The sequence below is a fragment of the Oncorhynchus mykiss genome, chromosome 13, assembly GCF_013265735.2.
Source record: "Oncorhynchus mykiss isolate Arlee chromosome 13, USDA_OmykA_1.1, whole genome shotgun sequence".
NCBI classification, from domain to species: Eukaryota; Metazoa; Chordata; class Actinopteri; order Salmoniformes; family Salmonidae; genus Oncorhynchus; species Oncorhynchus mykiss.
Genome location: NC_048577.1, coordinates 18,652,459 through 18,671,774, shown reverse-complemented (window position 1 = coordinate 18,671,774; position 19,316 = coordinate 18,652,459). Strand labels below are relative to the sequence as shown.

Below are 19,316 nucleotides of genomic sequence, written 5' to 3'. Positions count from 1 at the left end.
AGCTATTCTTGGCAAATAGGGCTATCTTCTGTATACCACCCCTACCTTGTCACAGCACAACTGATTGGCTCAAACGCATTATTAAGAAGGAAAGGAATTCCACAAATGAACTTTAAACAAGGCACACCTGTTAATTGAAATGCATTTTCCAGGTGACTACCTCATGAAGCTGGTTGTGAGAATGTCAAGAGTATGCAAAACTGTCATGGCAAAGGTGGCTACTTTGAAGAATATAAAATATATTTTGATTTGTTTAACACTAGAAATATATATATATATATATATATATATGTATATATATATATATACACAGTTGGGAGAACAAGTATTTGATACACTGACGATTTTGCAGGTTTTCCTACTTATAAAGCATGTAGAGGTCTGTAATGTTTATCATAGGTACACTTCAACTGTGAGAGACGGAATCTAAAACAAAAATCCAGAAAATCACATTGTATGATTTTTAAGTAATTAATTTGCATTTTATTGCATGACATAAGTATTTGATACATCAGAAAAGCAGAACTTAATATTTGGTACAGAAACCTTTGTTGGCAATTACAGAGATCATACGTTTCCTGTAGTTCTTGACCAGGTTTGCACACACTGCAGCAGGGATTTTGGCCCACTAGTCCATACAGACCTTCTCCAGATCCTTCAGGTTTCGGGGCTGTCGCTGGGCAATACGGACTTTCAGCTCCCTCCAAAGATTTTCTACTGGGTTCAGGTCTGGAGACTGGCTAGGCCACTCCAGGACCTTGAGATGCTTCTTACGAAGCCACTCCTTAGTTGCCCTGGCTGTGTGTTTCGGGTCGTTGTCATGCTGGAAGACCCAGCCACGACCCACCTTCAATGCTCTTACTGAGGGAAGGACGTTGTTGGCCAAGATCTCGCGATACATGGCCCCATCCATCCTCCCCTCAATACAGTGCAGTCGTCCTGTCCCCTTTGCAGAAAAGCATCCCCAAAGAATGATGTTTCCACCTCCATGCTTCACGGTTGGGATGGTGTTCTTGGGGTTGTACTCATCATTTTTCTTCCTCCAAACACGGCGAGTGGAGTTCAGACCAAAAAGCTCTGAGTTTGTCTCATCAGACCACATGACATTCTTCCATTCCCCCTCTGGATCATCCAGATGGTCATTGGCAAACTTCAGACGGCCATGCACTGGTTTGAGCAGGGGGACCTTGCGTGCGCTGCAGGATTTTAATCCATGAAGGCGTAGTGTGTTACTAATGGTTTTCTTTGAGACTGTGGTCCCAGCTCTCTCCAGGTCATTGACCAGGTCCTGCCGTGTAGTTCTGAGCTGATCCCTCACCTTCCTCATGATCATTGATGCCTCACAAGGTGAGATCTTGCATGGAGCCCCAGACCGAGGGTGATTGACCGTCATCTTGAACTTCTTCCATTTTCTAATAATTGCGCCAACAGTTGTTGCCTTCTCACCAAGCTACTTGCCTATTGTCCTGTAGCCCATCCCAGCCTTGTGCAGGTCTACAATTGTATCCCTGATGTCCTTACACAGCTCTCTGGTCTTGGCCATTGTGGAGAGGTTTGAGTCTGTTTGATTGAGTGTGTGAACAGGTGTCTTTTATACAGATAACGAGTTCAAACAGGTGCAGTTAATACAGGTAATGAGTGGAGAACAGGAGGGCTTCTTAAAGAAAAACTAACAGGTCTGTGAGAGCCGCAACTCTTACTGGTTGGTAGGTGATCAAATACTTATGTCATGCAATAAAATGCAAATCAATTACTTAAAAATCATACAATGTGATATTCTGGATTTTTGTTTTAGATTCCGTCTCTCACAGTTGAAGTGTACCTATGATAAAGAAATTACAGACCTCTACATGCTTTGTAAGTAGGAAAACCTGCAAAATCGGCAGTGTATCAAATACTTGTTCTCCCCACTGTATATACACACACATATACAGTGCCTTCGGAAAGTATTCAGACCCCTTGACTTTTTCAAAATGTTGTTACGCTACAGCCTTATTCTAAAAATGATTAAAAAAATGTTTCTTCTTCAAGCTACACACAATAGCCCATAATGACAAAGCAAAAACTGTTTTTTAGAAATTTTTGCAAATGTATTAAATATAAAAACTGAAATAACACATTTACATAAGAATTCCGACCCTTTACTCAGTACTTTGTTGAAGCACCTTTGGCAGCAATTACAGCTTCGAGTCATTTTGGGTATGACGCTACAAGCTTGGCACACCTGTATTTGGTGAGTTTCTCCCATTCTTCTCTGCAGATCCTCTCAAGCTCTGTCAGGTTGGATGGGGAGCGTCACTGCACAGCTATTTTCAGGTCTCTCCAGAGATGTTCGATCGGGTTCAAGTCTGGGCTCTGGCTGGACCACTCAAGGACATTTAGAGACTTGTCCCGAAGCCACTCCTGCCTTGCCTTGGCTTGGCTTTGCGCTTAGGGTTGTTGTACTGTTGGAAGGTGAATCTTTGCCCCAGTCTGAGGTCCTGAAGGCTCTAGAGCAAGTTTTCATCAAGGATCTCTCTGTACTTTGCTCCGTTCATGTTTCCCTCGATTCTGACTAATCTCTCAGTCCCTGCCGCTTAAAAATAATCCTCACGGCATGATGCTGCCACCACCATGATTCACCGTGGTGCCAGGTTTCCTCCAGACGTGACGCTTGGCATTCAGGCCAAAGAGTTCAATCTTGGTTTATTCAGACCAGATAATCTTGTTTCTCATGGTCTGAGAGTCCTTTAGGTGCCTTTTGGCAAACTCCAAGCGGGCTGTCATGTGCCTTTTACTGAAGAGTGGCTTCCGACTGGCCACTCTACCATGAACTCTACCATGATCTGTGCCTCAACACAATCCTGTCTCAGAGTTCTACGGACAATTCCTTCGACCTCATGGCTTGGTTCTTGCTCTGACATGCACTGTCAACTGTGGGACCTTATATAGACACGTGCCTTTCCAAATTATGTCAAATCAATTGAATTTACCCCAGGTGGACTCCAATCAAGTTGTAGAAACATCTCAAGGATGATCAATGGAAACAGGATGCACCTGAGCTCAATTTCGAGTCTCATAGCAAAGGGTCTGAATACTTGTGTAAAACAGGTATTTCAGTTGTATTTTTAATAAATATGCAAAAATGTCTAAAAACATGTTTTCGCTTTGTCAATATGGGGTATTGTGTGTAGATTGATGAGACAATTTGTTTTTGAATGTGGAAAAAAATCAAGGGGCCTGAATACTTTCAGAATGCACTGTGTGTATATGTATATATATATATATATATATATATATATATATATGAATATATATATACACATTTATATATATATAAAGATATTTAATAGTCATCTTGGCCGGTGTCGGACACATGAAAGGACCAGGAATTTGCTTTGCTGTCATTGAGACAAGCTCTTCATATTGAGTCTCTATTGTATCTCTTGAGAAGAGAAATATGCACTCACTGGAACCTCAGAGCTGTTTTGCTCTACTGCACTAGGAGTAACCTGGTTAGGTCATGAGCAAATCCAAAAATACATGTTGATACATGCTAACCAAGTTCAATCTCAAGTTTGCTTATTAGTCCAGTGTTTCTCCTATATTCATTTAGCAAAGGTGGCCCAGCGGTGGCCCTAGCGGTAGCAATCTCTCATCCCAACGGCCCCACCCTACACTATGCACGTGTGTGTGTACGTGTCCCGCTCTAAAGTAAGTTGGTCGATGAGCAAGGCAAGACGTGTGTGCTCATGAGTGGGACACAGGTGATATGATGACTCAAGCCTCTGCAACTCTTCCACCTGAATAAGGAGCTATTATCGGCCTCTGCAACTGTACCTCTGCTCTCACACAGCTGAGGCTGACGGCGCTGCTACTGTAGAATGCAGAGAGCTCTTTGCAATTTTGGATTGCATGTACAGTTGGATAACATAGTACTACCATCAACCAAAAGCCTTACCTCAGCTAAGTTGTTGGCTACAGTATATCTATAATGTGTCATGAGTCAGGACTGATCGATCACAATAGTGATCATTATTTTTCAAGATGTTTCAGTTTGGTGACAGGTGTTCTTATGTTGAGATGTCAACACAAGACAATGTCTATGATACCTGAATGTCTTTGGGTCTCATGACAGATAAACACATCTAAACTTTGTGACAGTGTTTGGTCTGCTCCTACCTTTCCGTTGGCTTTGGTCTTGCTGCTGCTGTGGTTGTTGTTGGTGGTGGGGTTGGCATCCTCATGGACGCGGTCCAGGAGCCAGAGCAGGAACTCCAGGGCATCGTGCTGAGAGTTCCCCCTGAACTGAGAGCCGTACTTGGACACAATACTCTGGGGACAGACAGGGAGGAGGAAATCAGATGAGGACATTACAAACGACATAAAACGACTTTCCAACAAACTACAGTAGAAGCTCAAAGATATTAACCTACAGGCTGACCGGTCAACCAAACAGGGAATATCGAACATGGTCAAAAAATGATGTAGGCTATGTAGTCTGTTGGCTAAATACTCTGAGGAAAGACCGGGAGGAAGAGATTAGATACGGACAAGAAAATAAATATCAGTTAGGTTTCCAGCAAAGTCCTTTAAATCTTCTGACAAAATACATGAGCTGAGAGTTTCAAAGAAACTACTGTTCAGAGTATTTATTTTTAGGAAACGTTGTCTGGTGGTAAGTTAACAGCGTCTTTCGACAGTGTATTCAATCAGCTCCCCTTAGGCTCGGGGAGTAACTGATAACCTGTAATCAGTTACATGTTATTTGATAACAGAAAAATGTCAGGGGTTCTTAAACTTTTTCACACAGGCCCCCCATTACCACAAAATCTATAGGCTAAAAAACCAAGCTAGAAAAACATTAGCTGACATGGGCTAGTTGACCTGGACATTTCTGACAAGTTATAAATAGCTCTCTAAGGTATGCAAAGACTAACATGAACAGAAGAAAACTGATGATGCACTACCCAATTTCTAAATTGCACCTATTACAACTTTCAGGAGTAAGTTGAAAGCCAGACAGAGTTCCTTAAAAATATATTTTTCTAAACAACTTCCTCCCCCCGGGCACGCACCACTGAGTTACGTTACCAGAAAAAATATTGTCATCAGATTACAGATACTTCTTGGATTACTTTTAAATTCAGAAAGTATGTTTGTGTGTACAAAATCAAGCACACAACCATGCAATCTCCATAGACAAACATTGGCAGTAGAATGGCCTTTACTGAAGAGCTCAGTGACTTTCAAAGTGACACCGTCATAGGATGCCACCTTTCCAACAAGTCAGTTTGTCAAATGTCTGCCCTGCTAGAGCTGCCCTGATCAACTGTAAGTGCTGTATTGTGACGTGGAAATGTCTAGGAGCAACAGCGGCTCAGCCGCGAAGTGGTAGGCCACACAAGCTCACAGAATGGGACCTCTGAGTGCTGAAGCTCGTAGCTTGTAAAAATGGTCTGCCCTCGGTTGCAACACTCACTACCGAGTTCCAAACTGCCTCTGGAAGCAACGTCAGCACAAGAAGGGTTCGTAGGGAGCTTCATGAAATGGGTTTCCATGGCCGGGCAGCCGCACACAAGCATAAGATCACAATGCGCAATGCCAAGTGTCGACTGGAGTGGTGTAAAGCTTGCCACCATTGGACTCTGGAGCAGAGCAAATGCATTCTCTAGAGTGATGAGTAAAGCTTCTCCATCTGGCAGTCCGATGGAGGAATCTGGGTTTGGCAGATGCCAGGAGAACGCTACCTGCCCGAATGTATAGTGCCAAGTGTAAAGCTTGGTGGAGGAGGAATAATGGTCTGGGGCTGTTTTTCATTTTTTTCTTGTCCCCTTAGTTCCAGTGAAGGGAAATCTTAACGCTACAGCATACAATGACATTCTAAAAGATTATGTGTTTCCAACTTTGCGGCAACAGTTTGGGGAAGGCCCTTTCCTGTTTCAAAGCGAGGTCCATACAGAAATGGTTTGTCGAGATCGGTGTGGAAGAACTTGACTGGCCTGCACAGAGCCCTGACCTAAACCCATCAAACACCTATGGGATGAATTGAAATTCCTACTGCGAGCCAGGCCTAATCACCCAACATCAGTGCCCAACCTCACTAATGCTCTTGAGGCTGAATGGAAGCAAGTCCCCGCAGCAATGTTCCAACATCTAGTGGAAAGCTTACTCAGAAGAATGGAGGCTGTTACAGCAGAACAGGGGGGCCCGACTCCATATTAATGCCCATTAATGCCCATGATTTCAGAATGAGATGTTAGTATATATTATGACAACTTTCTGTTTTCTCAATGACATAACATTTTGCATTGAAAATTTGGAAAGTTAAAGTTTGTTTCACCTGAGCGAGTCTGACCAGAGTCAGAGACCACTATGTCTAAGATGACACACCAAATGCGTTTGATTGATAATTGTTGTCTTGTTCTAATGCCTCTTTTTTTATATATATATATATATATATATTTCACCTTTATTTAACCAGGTAGGCTAGTTGAGAACAAGTTCTCATTTGCAACTGCGACCTGGCCAAGATAAAGCATAGCAGTTTGACACATACAACAACAGAGTTACACATGGAATGAACAAAACATACAGTCAATAACACAGTAGAACAAAAGAAAACAAAAACTCTATATACAGTGAGTGCAAATAAGGTCAAATAAGGGAGTTAAGGCAATAAATAGGCCACGGTCGCGAAGTAATTACAATATGGCAATTAAACACTGGAATGGTAGATGTGCAAAAGATGGATGTGCAAGTAGAGATACTGTGGTGCAAAAGGAGCAAAATAAATAAATACAGTATGGGAATGAGGTAGATAGATGGGCTGTATACAGATGGGCTATGAACAGGTGCAGTGATCTGTGAGCTGCTTTGACAGCTGGTTCTTAAAGCTAGTGAGGGAGATGGGAATCTCCAGCTTCAGTGATTTTGGCAGTTCGTTCCAGTCAGTGGCAGCAGAGAACTGGAAGGAAAGGCGACCAAAGGAGGAATTGGCTTTGGGGGGCGACCAGTGAGATATACCTGCTGGAGCGTGTGCTACGAGTGGGTGCTGCTATGGTGACCAGCGAGCTAAGATAGGGTGGGGCTTTACCTAGCAGAGACTTGTAGATAACCTGTAGCCAGTGGGTTTGGCGACGAGTATGAAGCGATGGCCAACCAACGAGAGCGTACAGGTCGCAGTGGTGGGCAGTATATGTGGCTTTGGTGACAAAACGGATGGCACTGTGATAGGCTACATCCAGTTTGCTGAGTAGAGTGTTGGAGGCTATTTTATAGATGACATCGCCGAAGTCAAGGATCGGTAGGATGGTCAGTTTTACGAGGGTATGTTTGGCAGCATGAGTGAAGGAAGCTTTGTTGCGAAATAGGAAGCCGATTCTAGATTTGATTTTTGATTGGAGATGCTTAATGTGAGTCTGGAAGGAGAGTTTACAGTCTAGCCAGACACCTAGGTATTTGTAGTTATCCACGTATTCTAAGTCAGAGCCGTCCAGAGTAGTGATGCTGGATGGGCAGGCAGGTGCGGGCAATGATCGGTTGAATAGCATGCATTTAGTTTTATTTGCGTTTAAGAGCAGTTGGAGGCCACGGAAGGAGAGTTGTATGGCATTGAAGCTCGTCTGGAGGTTAGTTAACACAGTGTCCAAAGAAAGGCCAGAAGTATACAGAATGGTGTCGTCTGCGTAGAGGTGGATTAGAGAATCACCAGAGTCGCAAGAGTTCTTCACAAGAGTTCTTCACAAGAGTTCTTAAGGGTAAAGTAATCCAAAAGTAACAGAAAGTAATCAGATTACGCTAAGTTACGTTACTGATTACCATTTTAGATGAGTAACTAGTAACTGTGATATTTAGAAAGTAATCTACCCAACCCTGGCTCTCCTTGAGACAGTGACGGGCGTAGCTAATAACAACACCATCATGACATCCAGGTGGCTACTTTCCATTCCCACCAGCCATCTCTCTCTCCCTCTCTCCTTCTCTCTTCTCCGCCCATCCACTCTCTCCATTCTTCCCTCCACCCTCTGAGTAACAGAGCCCGATCCCAGACGCTCCTCCACGCTTCATAAAAAATTGCTGCATCACACCACCAGTGTTCTAAATATAAACATGGGACAGGATGTGAGGCCCCCTACCTCCCTACTACCTGAGATGGACCACTAATGAGCTTAATCATTATGAAGGGGGCCCTCCGAGGGAGTAGGCATGTTGACTGTGTCTGTATCTGAAATGGCATCCTATTCCCTATGTAGTGCACTACTTTTGACAAGGGTTCTGGTCAAAAGTAGTGCACTATATAGGGAATAGCGTGGCATTTTGGACACAACCCTTTTCACTAATCCTAGTCACTCTCTCTGCCTATCAAAGGACAGTGCAGTTATGTTATGTTATGTTGCTACCCCAGAAGGGTAAAAGGGAAAGGGGGAAACAGAAACGGAGGTGGCGGAGAGAGTGGTGGGGACAGCAACCGATGTGTCCAAGGTTACCGTGGGCCCGCTGTGTCTGGAAAGCAGAAACCTGATGACATCACAGAGCTGTGATGGCTTCATTAGGACAGGGGGTTGAGAGAAGGAGGGCTTGGAGAGAGGGGTTATGTTCTGCTGTGTGCACACATTTTGTTGCGTTGACGTCCAGAGGTGATCCTGCTACTATGGCATGTTAATGGGTCTGCACAGCAGCACTGTTGCTAAGAAAGTAAGGACCCCATCCCATCCTTCAAAAACAGATTGCACTTCTTGTTCAAAGGAATTCCCCTTGATATCTGCATAGACATATCAACATAGTCTTTACTTTTCACACCCACCCTATGCCTGAGAGGAGATAGAGGCGTAATCCCACCAAAGTAGTACGAATAACATTCTCCAACATGTTGAGGCCTGTTTCAGTAAGCCTGCATCAGCCTCCATTTATCACCATCATCATAACCAACCAAATCACAGACAGACAGCTCAGACACCTGACACTAACATTTAATGACTGGCCATGAAGGTGCCAAAACAAACATGATATACTGTGTTTCTGTCCCCACGGGGAGCATGGGAATAATAATCCAGGCTATTTGGTAATCATTGAAGGGATTTGAGAGAGCCTGGGTGTAAAATGTGTTGGTTGGGACATTTTGAATCAGATTACTATGTCAAGAAGTAGAAATGTCAAATGTGTTTTACACATAGTTTGTTGGATTGAATGATTTATGACTTTGTGTGTCACTGTGTGACAGCTGAAGATGCCAGACCATATTTGCTCCCCTCTTTAAAAGCTGTTTGTACTCCTCAGCTGTATTTAGGGCACTGCTGGTCTCCAGGGTGAAGATGCATCTTATTCCATAACCACTGTAAACATAGGCAGACTACACGGTCCTACAGTGCACTCTCCTACCGCCATGTCATGGTGCCTTGCAAGTTACTTTTTACTAGAGAGGTGAGGCAAACATTTGCTGTAGGGTGAGACTAGAGACAGATAGAGAGATAGAAATGATTGCAAACACTCAAAATACAGTTGAGGGTGACCTAACCTCTTAAATAAACACAGGTACACCATTAACCTGCACAGTCTCCAGGGGCAGTTGACAAAGTCGCCCTCTCTCACCCTCTCACATCTAAGAAGAGGTTGAGACCCCCACACTCAGGCAATAACATCACACCACACATACACACTCACACACACACCACGCCTGCCCTGGCATCCAAGACAGTGAGCTGGAGAGTGTTTGACTTTCCCCTCTTTAGCGTTGGTCTCACAAGTACCCCACATCACCTTCGGCGTAAACAGCTAGGTATAAGGAGAGCTCCATCGGGACTAGGAATGTGCCATACATTAACAAAATTACTCCTCTCCTTCAAAAACACATCTACAGGGTCACCCCAACTCACCTCACCCCAATCTGGCCTGTCAAATGGACCTTGTTAGATTCCACAATGACAGTCTGGGAGGGAGAACTATGAGGAATTATGACATTACATAAGCTTTAGAGGTTGTGATGTTGACCCACACAAGCAAGAGCTTGGGCACACACACACACAAGAGTAGATGTTGCTGCAAAGTGGGAATGAGGCTGGATGGTATCCATCACCATAATTTCTGGCACCTCCATTCCTTTTACATTTTTCTACAGCAGCCTGACGTGTCATCACTTAATTCCTCTCCTGCCCTGCCTCTCCTTCCATTCCCTCCACTCAATAAAGCCTCCCCCTTCTGCTCCCTCTTTTTCCCCATACTCTACCTCCCTCGTTCCCTCTCTCATTTTCGCCATTCTTTCCACTCATCAATCTCAGCTGAGCTCCAGACGACCCAGCCTCCCCCCGTTTCTCCCCTGGAGAGAAACACAAACCTCGGCCCACCGCAGTCCCGGCCACCAAGCAAATGCTCTTGCCTGTCTCCTGGCTCCCCACGCTAGGTGCCCCCGTCTGAGTTTTTTAAGCCTAAAACTCTCCTGATTAATCTGAGTTATACTGTATCTGAATTCACCCCAAAAAATATATATGATGGCAGACGTACTAGTTTGGATGCTAGACTTCATGTATTCACCTCCAAAAGAATGAAAACCACTATTTATTATGGCAAGACAATATAAGATTTTGGATGCAAGGCTCTCCAAGATTTCATTTCCTCAATATTCTCGGTAACATAACATGAAATCCTCCTCCAGATATGTTGCCAGTGTGTTGAGAGAGTAAAGCCCAAAGCCTTTGCCTTGTCGCCGTGACGACGACCCTAATGTGGGATTTACTACCATCAAGAATAGAGAAGGAAACAAAGGATGAATTGCGATTGGTCATAATCATCTTTGAGTGGTTTACAGCCTGGGAAAGGCTCTCTGTTAACACTACTGTAATGGAGAAGTTTAAACTCCTATAGTTGCATCCCAAATGGTACCGTACTTCCTATAAAGTGCACTACTTTTGAACAGGGTCCATAGGGCTCTGGTATAAAAAAAAAGTGCACTTTGTAGGTAATAGGGTGCCATTTGGGACGCACACTCTACAACTTACAGTGGAGGCAGTAAATGTGCAATTGTTTGGGAAGAACGAGGGTCTGAGCTGTTACTGTATCCTAATGGCACAATCACTAGTACATATTTGGGGTGGCCAAACAGCAGCCCTACCACGTAATTTACAATAAAGCTGAACAATGGAGTAAAATAACCTCATCATTTGGGATATGGCAGGGTAAGACAGTTCTACTAAGCTCATGAGGCATTTGTGTTGTATTCTTCAAGAATCAATGGGTGTTCTGTATATCATTAATTAAAATGACCACTGAACAGCTGTAAATATTGCAGATTGCTCCTTTAACGGTTTCTGTGCCATTCTCTTCATTATGATAAAGTGGGGAGTAATGTCGTTCCAGCCACCTTCTACGTGATTGGGTGGTCTTACAGCCTAGCGTAGTTGAAATTGAACCTAGACCATTAATCATGGTGTTGAATACATCCATCAGAAATTTGCTCAAATTGCAGTACTTACATTGCCATATCACAGACATATTTCTCACTGTGTTTTTCATTATATTGTTTTGTCAGAGCTTTTCGGGTAAAATGAAGTAGTAATGCCATGACAATTTCTGAGTAGAGAGAGAGAGAGAGAGAGAGAGAGAGAGAGACTGTGTGTGTGAGTACCGTAGCTCTTGAAAGAAAGCAGAGAGAGGAAAACACAAACACTGCATCTCTGCCTGTGCTCCAAAACAACCAACATGACACCCACTCACACCCACCACCGCCTACACAGGAGTCATGGAGGAACATGATACAACCACCACCTCCAGACTCAGCAAGGATAGTGAGGGAAGGGAAAAGCTTGCAGAGCCAATTTTTATCCTCACACAGTCACTGTTGAACTTGTTTACCAGGCCAATGCCTCTGACTAGTGCTCTTTAAAAGCACACTGACATTGACAAAAACAATTAGCTGTCAAAGAACCACTGTGCAGAATCCTTCCTCATCACAAACTAGTACCATTCATACAGGGGACAGGAGTAAATGGATGGGTGGGTGTTCTCCTGTCTTTCACCAACACTTTTCTTGTTTGTTTTGGAGCTCACTGCTGCACTCTCCATACGCACCAGTGGAGCTTGCGCAGTAGGGGGTCTCCACCTTTCCCAGGCTAAATGCACTGGGCTGCACTGCTACAGCAGTAAACATCCTCATCTCACCCATAGAGGACCAACAGATAGAAATCAGTGTATTGTTCAAGTCAAAGCCATCCGTACAACTTTTTTATTTTTTAACCTTTATTTAACCAGGAAAGGCTCAATGAGATTCAAAACTATTTTTCAAGAGCGCCCTGGCCGAGATAGGCAGCACCAAGCCATTACAAAAAAATTACAGACAGACAACATGAAAAACTACAAGTAATCTAGTAAAAACCATTGAATTCACAAGAGTATAAAACAGCAAATTAAAAACATTGACAGGTCAGGGAATCAGCCTCAAAATCCTTCATCAGTGATTTAAAAACACCAATCGGGACAAGTTCTTACAGTTTAAAAGTATTTTGTAAGGTGTTCCAAGACGATGGCGCAGAGTACATAAAAGCCCTTTTACCAAATTCAGTTCGGACATTTGGAACAGTTAGCAGGATAAAGTCCAGCGAACGAACAGAGTACCCACCACATTTCTGAACAATAAAAATGCACAAATAAAAAGGTAGTAAACCCAAAATGGCTTTGTAAATAAAAGTATACCAGTGACTGAGCCTTCGAGTGACTAGAGAAGGCCAGCAACCCTGGTGTACAAAGTGCAGTGGTGCGTAAGGGTTTTGTAGTTTAAAATAAATCTCAAAGTGCCATGGTAAAGAGTGTCAATTGATCTCAAAAAATGTTTTGTAAGTTGTTGAATATGCAATTTAAAAGAGAGGCCGTCATCAATTAAAATTACAAGATATTTATATGAGGTTACAACCTCCATCTCCTTGCCGTGACAGGTAGTAATAGGTGAAAGTTTCAGAGGTCTATTTCTTGCATTAGAAAACACCATTAGTTTAGTTTTGTCAGTATTGAGGATAAGCTTCAATTGACACAAGGTATGTTGAACAGTATAAAAAGCAGTTTGCATGTTCTGGAAAGCTTTTGTAAGAGACGAGGCACAACAGTAAATAACAGTATCATCAGCATAAAAATGAAGTGGATATTTTTGTCTAAATAATTTATATAAATAGTGAATGAGAGAGGACCAAGTACAGAGCCTTGGGGCACACCATTCAAGTCAGACAATTTAAGACATAAGCACCTCAAATCAACTGCAGTGAGAGGAGGGAATGAATGAGAATGAATGAGGGAATACCTATACCCAAGGGCAATTGATTATTCAATAGATCTGAGTACTAATTTCGAGAGAATGCACACAAAACTTAACATATAAACTTCAAAAAGTATCTCACTTGGCCCTACCTGTTCTGAAGGTTATGAAATCCTTCACCTCAAAGTACTCTATCTTTGCATCGCAGTTCGATTTCCACAAATTACTGCTGGAAGCATAATTAGCTTAAAGCCTATTAGCCGAACCAAATCAAAATGTCCTAATACAGAATTCTGGTACCATCTATATTTGCAGGATAGGTCCAAAGGTTCCAGCAAATGAGAGTGAGCAATGTCATTCATCCAGGCCCTGGGGTATTAGCTTTGGGCACCGTGCCCCTGGAGGACCAGCCACAGGTGTCCCTGTGGGGCCAGACCATAGACATACAGTTGAAGTCGGAAGTTTACATACACGTAGGTTGGAGTCATTAAAACTTGTTTTGCAATCACTCCATAAATTTCATGTTAACAAACTATAGTTTTGGCAAGTCAGTCAGGACATCTACTCTGTGCATGACACAAGTCATTTTTCCAACAATTGTTTACAGACAGATTATTTCACTTATAATTCACTGTATCACAATTCCAGTGGGTCAGAAGTTTACATACACTAAGTTGACTGGGCCTTTAAACAGCTTGGAAAATTCCAGAAGATTATGTCATGGCTTTAGAAGCATCTGATAGGCTAATTGACATCATTTGAGTCAATTGATGACATACCTATGGATGTATTTCAAGGCCTACCTTCAAACTCAGTGCCTCTTTGCTTGACATCATGGGAAAATCTAAAGAAATCAGCCAAGACCACATCATTTTTTTTGTGCCTGAAGGTACCACATTCATCTGTACAAACAATGTACACAAGTATAAACACCATGGGACCACGCAGCCGTCATACCGCTCAGGAAGGAGACATGTTCTGTCTCCTAGAGATGAACATACTTTGGTGCGAAAAGTGCAAATCAATCCCAGAACAACAGCAAAGGACCTTGTGAAGATGCTGGAGGAAACAGGTACAAAAGTATCTGTATCCACAGTAAAACAAGTCCTATTTTGACATAACCTGAAAGGCCGCTCAGCAAGGAAGAAGCCACTGCTCCAAAACCGCCATAAAAAAGCCAGACTACGGTTTGCAACTCCACATGGGGACAAAGATCATACTTTTTGGAGAAATGTCCTCTGGTCTGATGAAACAAAAATAGAACTGTTTGGCCATAATGACCATCGTTATGTTTGGAGGAAAAAGACGGAGGCTTGCAAGCCGAACAACACCATCCCAACCGTGAAGCACGGGTGTGGCAGCATCATGTTGTGGGGGTGGTTTGCTGCAGGAGGGACTGGTGCACTTCACAAAATAAATGGCATCACGAGTAGAGGTCGACCGATTAATCGGAATGGCTGATTAATTGGGGCCGATTTCAAGTTTTCATAACAGTCAGTAATCTGCATTTTTGGACACCGATTATGGCCAGTTACATTGCACTCCACGAGGAGACTGCGTGGCAGGCTGACTACCTGTTATGCGAGTGCAGCAAGGAGCCAAGGTAAGGTGCTAGCTAGCATTAAACGTATCTTATAAAAAACAATCAATCTTAACATAATCACTAGTTAACTACACATGGTTGATGATATTACTAGTTAATATAGCCTGCCCTGCGTTGCATATAATTGATGCGTTGCCTGTTAATTTATCATTGACTCACAGCCTACTTCGCCAAACGAGTGATTTAACAAGCGCATTCAGGAAAAAAGCACTGTCGTTGTCACATTCTGACCATAGTTCTGTTAGTTTATTCTTTGTTTTAGTATGGTCAGGGTGTGAGTTGGGGTAGGCAGTCTATGCTTGTTTTTCTATGTTGGTTTTTGTGTTCGGCCTAGTATGGTTCTCAATCAGAGGCAGGTGTCGTTAGTTGTCTCTGATTGAGAATCCTACTTAGCTAGCCTGGGTTTCACTTTTGGTTTGTGGGTGTTTGTTTCCATGTGAGTGTTTTGGCCACATGGTACTGTTTCGGTTTTGTATATTTCACAGCACTTTCCTGCGTTTGCTAGCAGCTCTTTGCAATGCTTCAAGCATTGCGCTGTTTATGACTTCAAGCCTATCAACTCCCGAGATTAGGCTGGCAATACTAAAGTACCTATTTGAACATCCAATAGTTAAAGGTGAAATATGAAATACAAATGGTATAGAGAGAAATGGGGCGACAGGGTAGCCTAGTGGTTAGAGCGTTGGACTAGTAACCGGAAGGTTGCGAGTTCAAACCCCCGAGCTGACAAGGTCTGTCGTTCTGCCCCTGAACAGGCAGTTAACCCACTGTTCCCAGGCCGTCATTGAAAATAAGAATTTGTTCTTAACTGACTTGCCTGGTTAAATAAAGGTAAAATAATTTTTTTTTTTTTAAAATAGTCCTATAACAACTACATCCTAAAACTTCTTACCTGGGAATATTGAAGACTCATGTTAAAAGGAACCACCAGCTTTCATATGTTCTCATGTTCTGAGCAAGGAACTTCAACATTAGCTTTTTTACATGGCACATATTGCACTTTTACTTTCTTCTCCAACACTTTGTTTGCATTATTTAAACCAAATTGAACATGTTTCATTATTTATTTGAGACTAAATTTATTTTATTGATGTATTATACTAAGTTAAAATAAAAGTGTTCATTGTTCATTCAGTATTGTTGTAATTGTCATTAATACAAATATATATATAAAAATCGGCCGATTGATCGGTATCGGCTTTATTTGGTCCTCCAATAATCGGTATCGGCTTTGAAAAATCATAATCGGTCAACCTCTAATCACGAGGAAGGAACATTTTGTGGATATATTGAAGCAACATCACAAGACATCAGTCAGGAAGTTAAAGCTTGGTCGCAAATGGGTCTTCCAAATGGACAATGACCCCAAGCATACTTCCAAAGTTGTGGCAAAACAGCTTAAGGACAACAAAGTCAAGGTATTAGAGTGGCATCACAAAGCCCTGACCTCAATCCCATAGACAATTTGTGGGCAGAAACTAAATAAGCGTGTGCAAGCAAGGAGGCCTACAAACCTGACTCAGTTACACCAGCTCTGTCAGGAGGAATGGGACAAAATTCACCCAACTTATTGTGGGAAGCATGTGGAAGGCTACCCGAACCGTTTGACCCATGTTAAACAATTTAAAGGCAATGCTACCAAATACTAATTGAGTGTACGTAAACTTCTGACCCACTGGGAATGTGATGAAAGACATTATTCTGACATTTCACATTCTTAAAATAAAGTGGTGATCCTAACTGACCTAAGACAAATTTTTACTAGTATTAAATGTCAGGAATTGTGAAAAACTGAGTTTAAATGTATTTGGCTAAGGTGTATGCAAACTTCCGACTTCAACTGTAAATATTCATACATCATCAGGCCAGACAGACACCTGCGCAGACTCAGCCGTCTGGTATCCTGGCAGTCCCTGACCACTGTGTTGACTTGGTCTGGCTCACTCTCATCAGCATTTGGTAAACTCAGTGCACCACCCCTACATGTGAAGTACCGCTCCCTTCTAACCAGTAAGGACATTACATGTACATGTCTCACCTGTTTTGACCGTTGCCACAGGGTCCTACCCTGAAATGCTACCTGTCTGCTTACACTGAAATAGGACGTGAGAACTGTTGAGTCGGTTCTGACTAGAGGGAATACAGATACGACCGGAAATGACTTTTTCGTAGCAGGTTAAGAGAATTTACGCAGCAGGTTAATTAAGATAATTAACGTGGCAGGTTAGGAGACTTACTGTACGTTAAGGTTAGGAAACGGTTTCGGCGTAGGATTAGTTAAAATGCCTCCGATCTTAGCTGTACTCCCTCCAGTCACAACCCACTAGGCACACCACGTCATTTCAGTGTGGAAATGTGGGTAAAACTTGGTTGAGAGGTTGATCAATAAAAGTTCAACTTTTATTCACTCACTCATAAAAACAGCCAGAAGTTTGTTGAATTCAAAATGTGTTATCACTATGCTTTCAGCCATCTAAAAGCACAACCAAATTCCATTGGAAAAACAATGTCTTTATTTTTGGTTTATAGTTGTCATTTAAATGTGTTATCGCTGCTGCTTTCAAGCATTTACAGTGCCTTGCGAAAGTATTCGGCCCCCTTGAACTTTGCGAACTTTTGCCACATTTCAGGCTTCAAACATAAAGATATAAAACTGTATTTTTCTGTGAAGAATCAACAACAAGTGGGACACAATCATGAAGTGGAACGACATTTATTGGATATTTCAAACTTTTTTAACAAATCAAAAACTGAAAAATTGGGCGTGCAAAATTATTCAGCCACTTTACTTTCAGTGCAGCAAACTCTCTCCAGAAGTTCAGTGAGGATCTCTGAATGATCCAATGTTGACCTAAAAGACTAATGATGATAAATACAATCCACCTGTGTGTAATCAAGTCTCCGTATAAATGCACCTGCACTGAGATAGTCTCAGAGGTCCGTTAAAAGCGCAGAGAGCATCATGAAGAACAAGGAACACACCAGGCAGGTCCGAGATACTGTTGTGAAGAAGTTTAAAGCTGGATTTAGATGCAAAAATATTTCCCAAGCTTTAAACATCCCAAGGAGCACTGTGCAAGCGATAATATTGAAATGGAAGGAGTATCAGACCACTGCAAATCTACCAAGACCTGGCCGTCCCTCTAAACTTTCAGCTCATACAAGGAGAAGACTGATCAGAGATGCAGCCAAGAGGCCCATGATCACTCTGGATGAACTGCAGAGATCTACAGCTGAGGTGGGAGACTCTGTCCATAGGACAACAATCAGTCGTATTTTGCACAAATCTGGCCTTTATGGAAGAGTGGCAAGGTGAAAGCCATTTCTTAAAGATATCCATAAAAAGTGTCGTTTAAAGTTTGCCACAAGCCACCTGGGAGACACACCAAACATGTGGAAGAAGGTGCTCTGGTCAGATTGAACTTTTTGGCAACAATGCAAAACGTTATGTTTGGCGTAAAAGCAACACAGCTCATCACCGTGAACACACCATCCCCACTGTCAAACATGGTGGTGGCAGCATCATGGTTTGGGCCTGCTTTTCTTCAGCAGGGACAGGGAAGATGGTTAAAATTGATGGGAAGATGGATGGAGCCAAATACAGGACCATTCTGGAAGAAAACCTGATGGAGTCTGCAAAAGACCTGAGACTGGGACGGAGATTTGTCTTCCAACAAGACAATGATCCAAAACATAAAGCAAAATCTACAATGGAATGGTTCAAAAATAAACATATCCAGGTGTTAGAATGGCCAAGTCAAAGTCCAGACCTGAATCCAATCGAGAATCTGTGGAAAGAACTGAAAACTGCTGTTCACAAATGCTCTCCATCCAACCTCACTGAGCTCGAGCTGTTTTGCAAGGAGGAATGGGAAAAAATGTCAGTCTCTCGATGTGCAAAACTGATAGAGACATACCCCAAGCGACTTACAGCTGTAATCGCAGCAAAAGGTGGCGCCACAAAGTATTAACTTAAGGGGGCTGAATAATTTTGCACGCCCAATTTTTCAGTTTTTGATTTGTTAAAAAAGTTTGAAATATCCAATAAATGTCGTTCCACTTCGTGATTGTGTCCCACTTGTTGTTGATTCTTCACAAAAAAATACAGTTTTATATATTTATGTTTGAAGCCTGAAATGTGGCAAAAGGTTGCAAAGTTCAAGGGGGCCGAATACTTTCGCAAGGCACTGTAAAAGCACAACAAAGTTCAAATGGGAATACCATGTCAGATATTTTGGATTCATACAACAACTTAATGTGTTATTACTGTGCTTAATCTAAAACCACAAACCAATTTATTATTTTTGATTTTATTTTTTTCACCTTTATTTAACCAGGTAGGCTATTTGAGAACAAGTTCTCATTTGCAACTGCGACCTGGCCAAAATAAAGCGTAGCAATTCGACACATACAACAACACAGAGTTACACATGGAATAAACAAAACATACAGTCAATAATACAGTAGAACAAAAGAAAACAAAAAGTCTATATACAG

At 42.3% G+C, this 19,316-nt stretch overlaps 1 protein-coding gene across 1 annotated transcript in view; it reads right to left on the bottom strand.

Moving 5' to 3' along the window:
• LOC110485810 (ubiquitin carboxyl-terminal hydrolase 43) overlaps positions 1 to 19,316 on the bottom strand; it is a 126,249-nt gene that overhangs the window by 102,194 nt on the left and 4,739 nt on the right. The window contains exon 2 of the mRNA XM_036940477.1: positions 4,162 to 4,314. Coding sequence (XP_036796372.1) covers positions 4,162 to 4,314 — 153 coding nt within the window. The remainder of the gene's footprint in view (positions 1 to 4,161; positions 4,315 to 19,316) is intronic.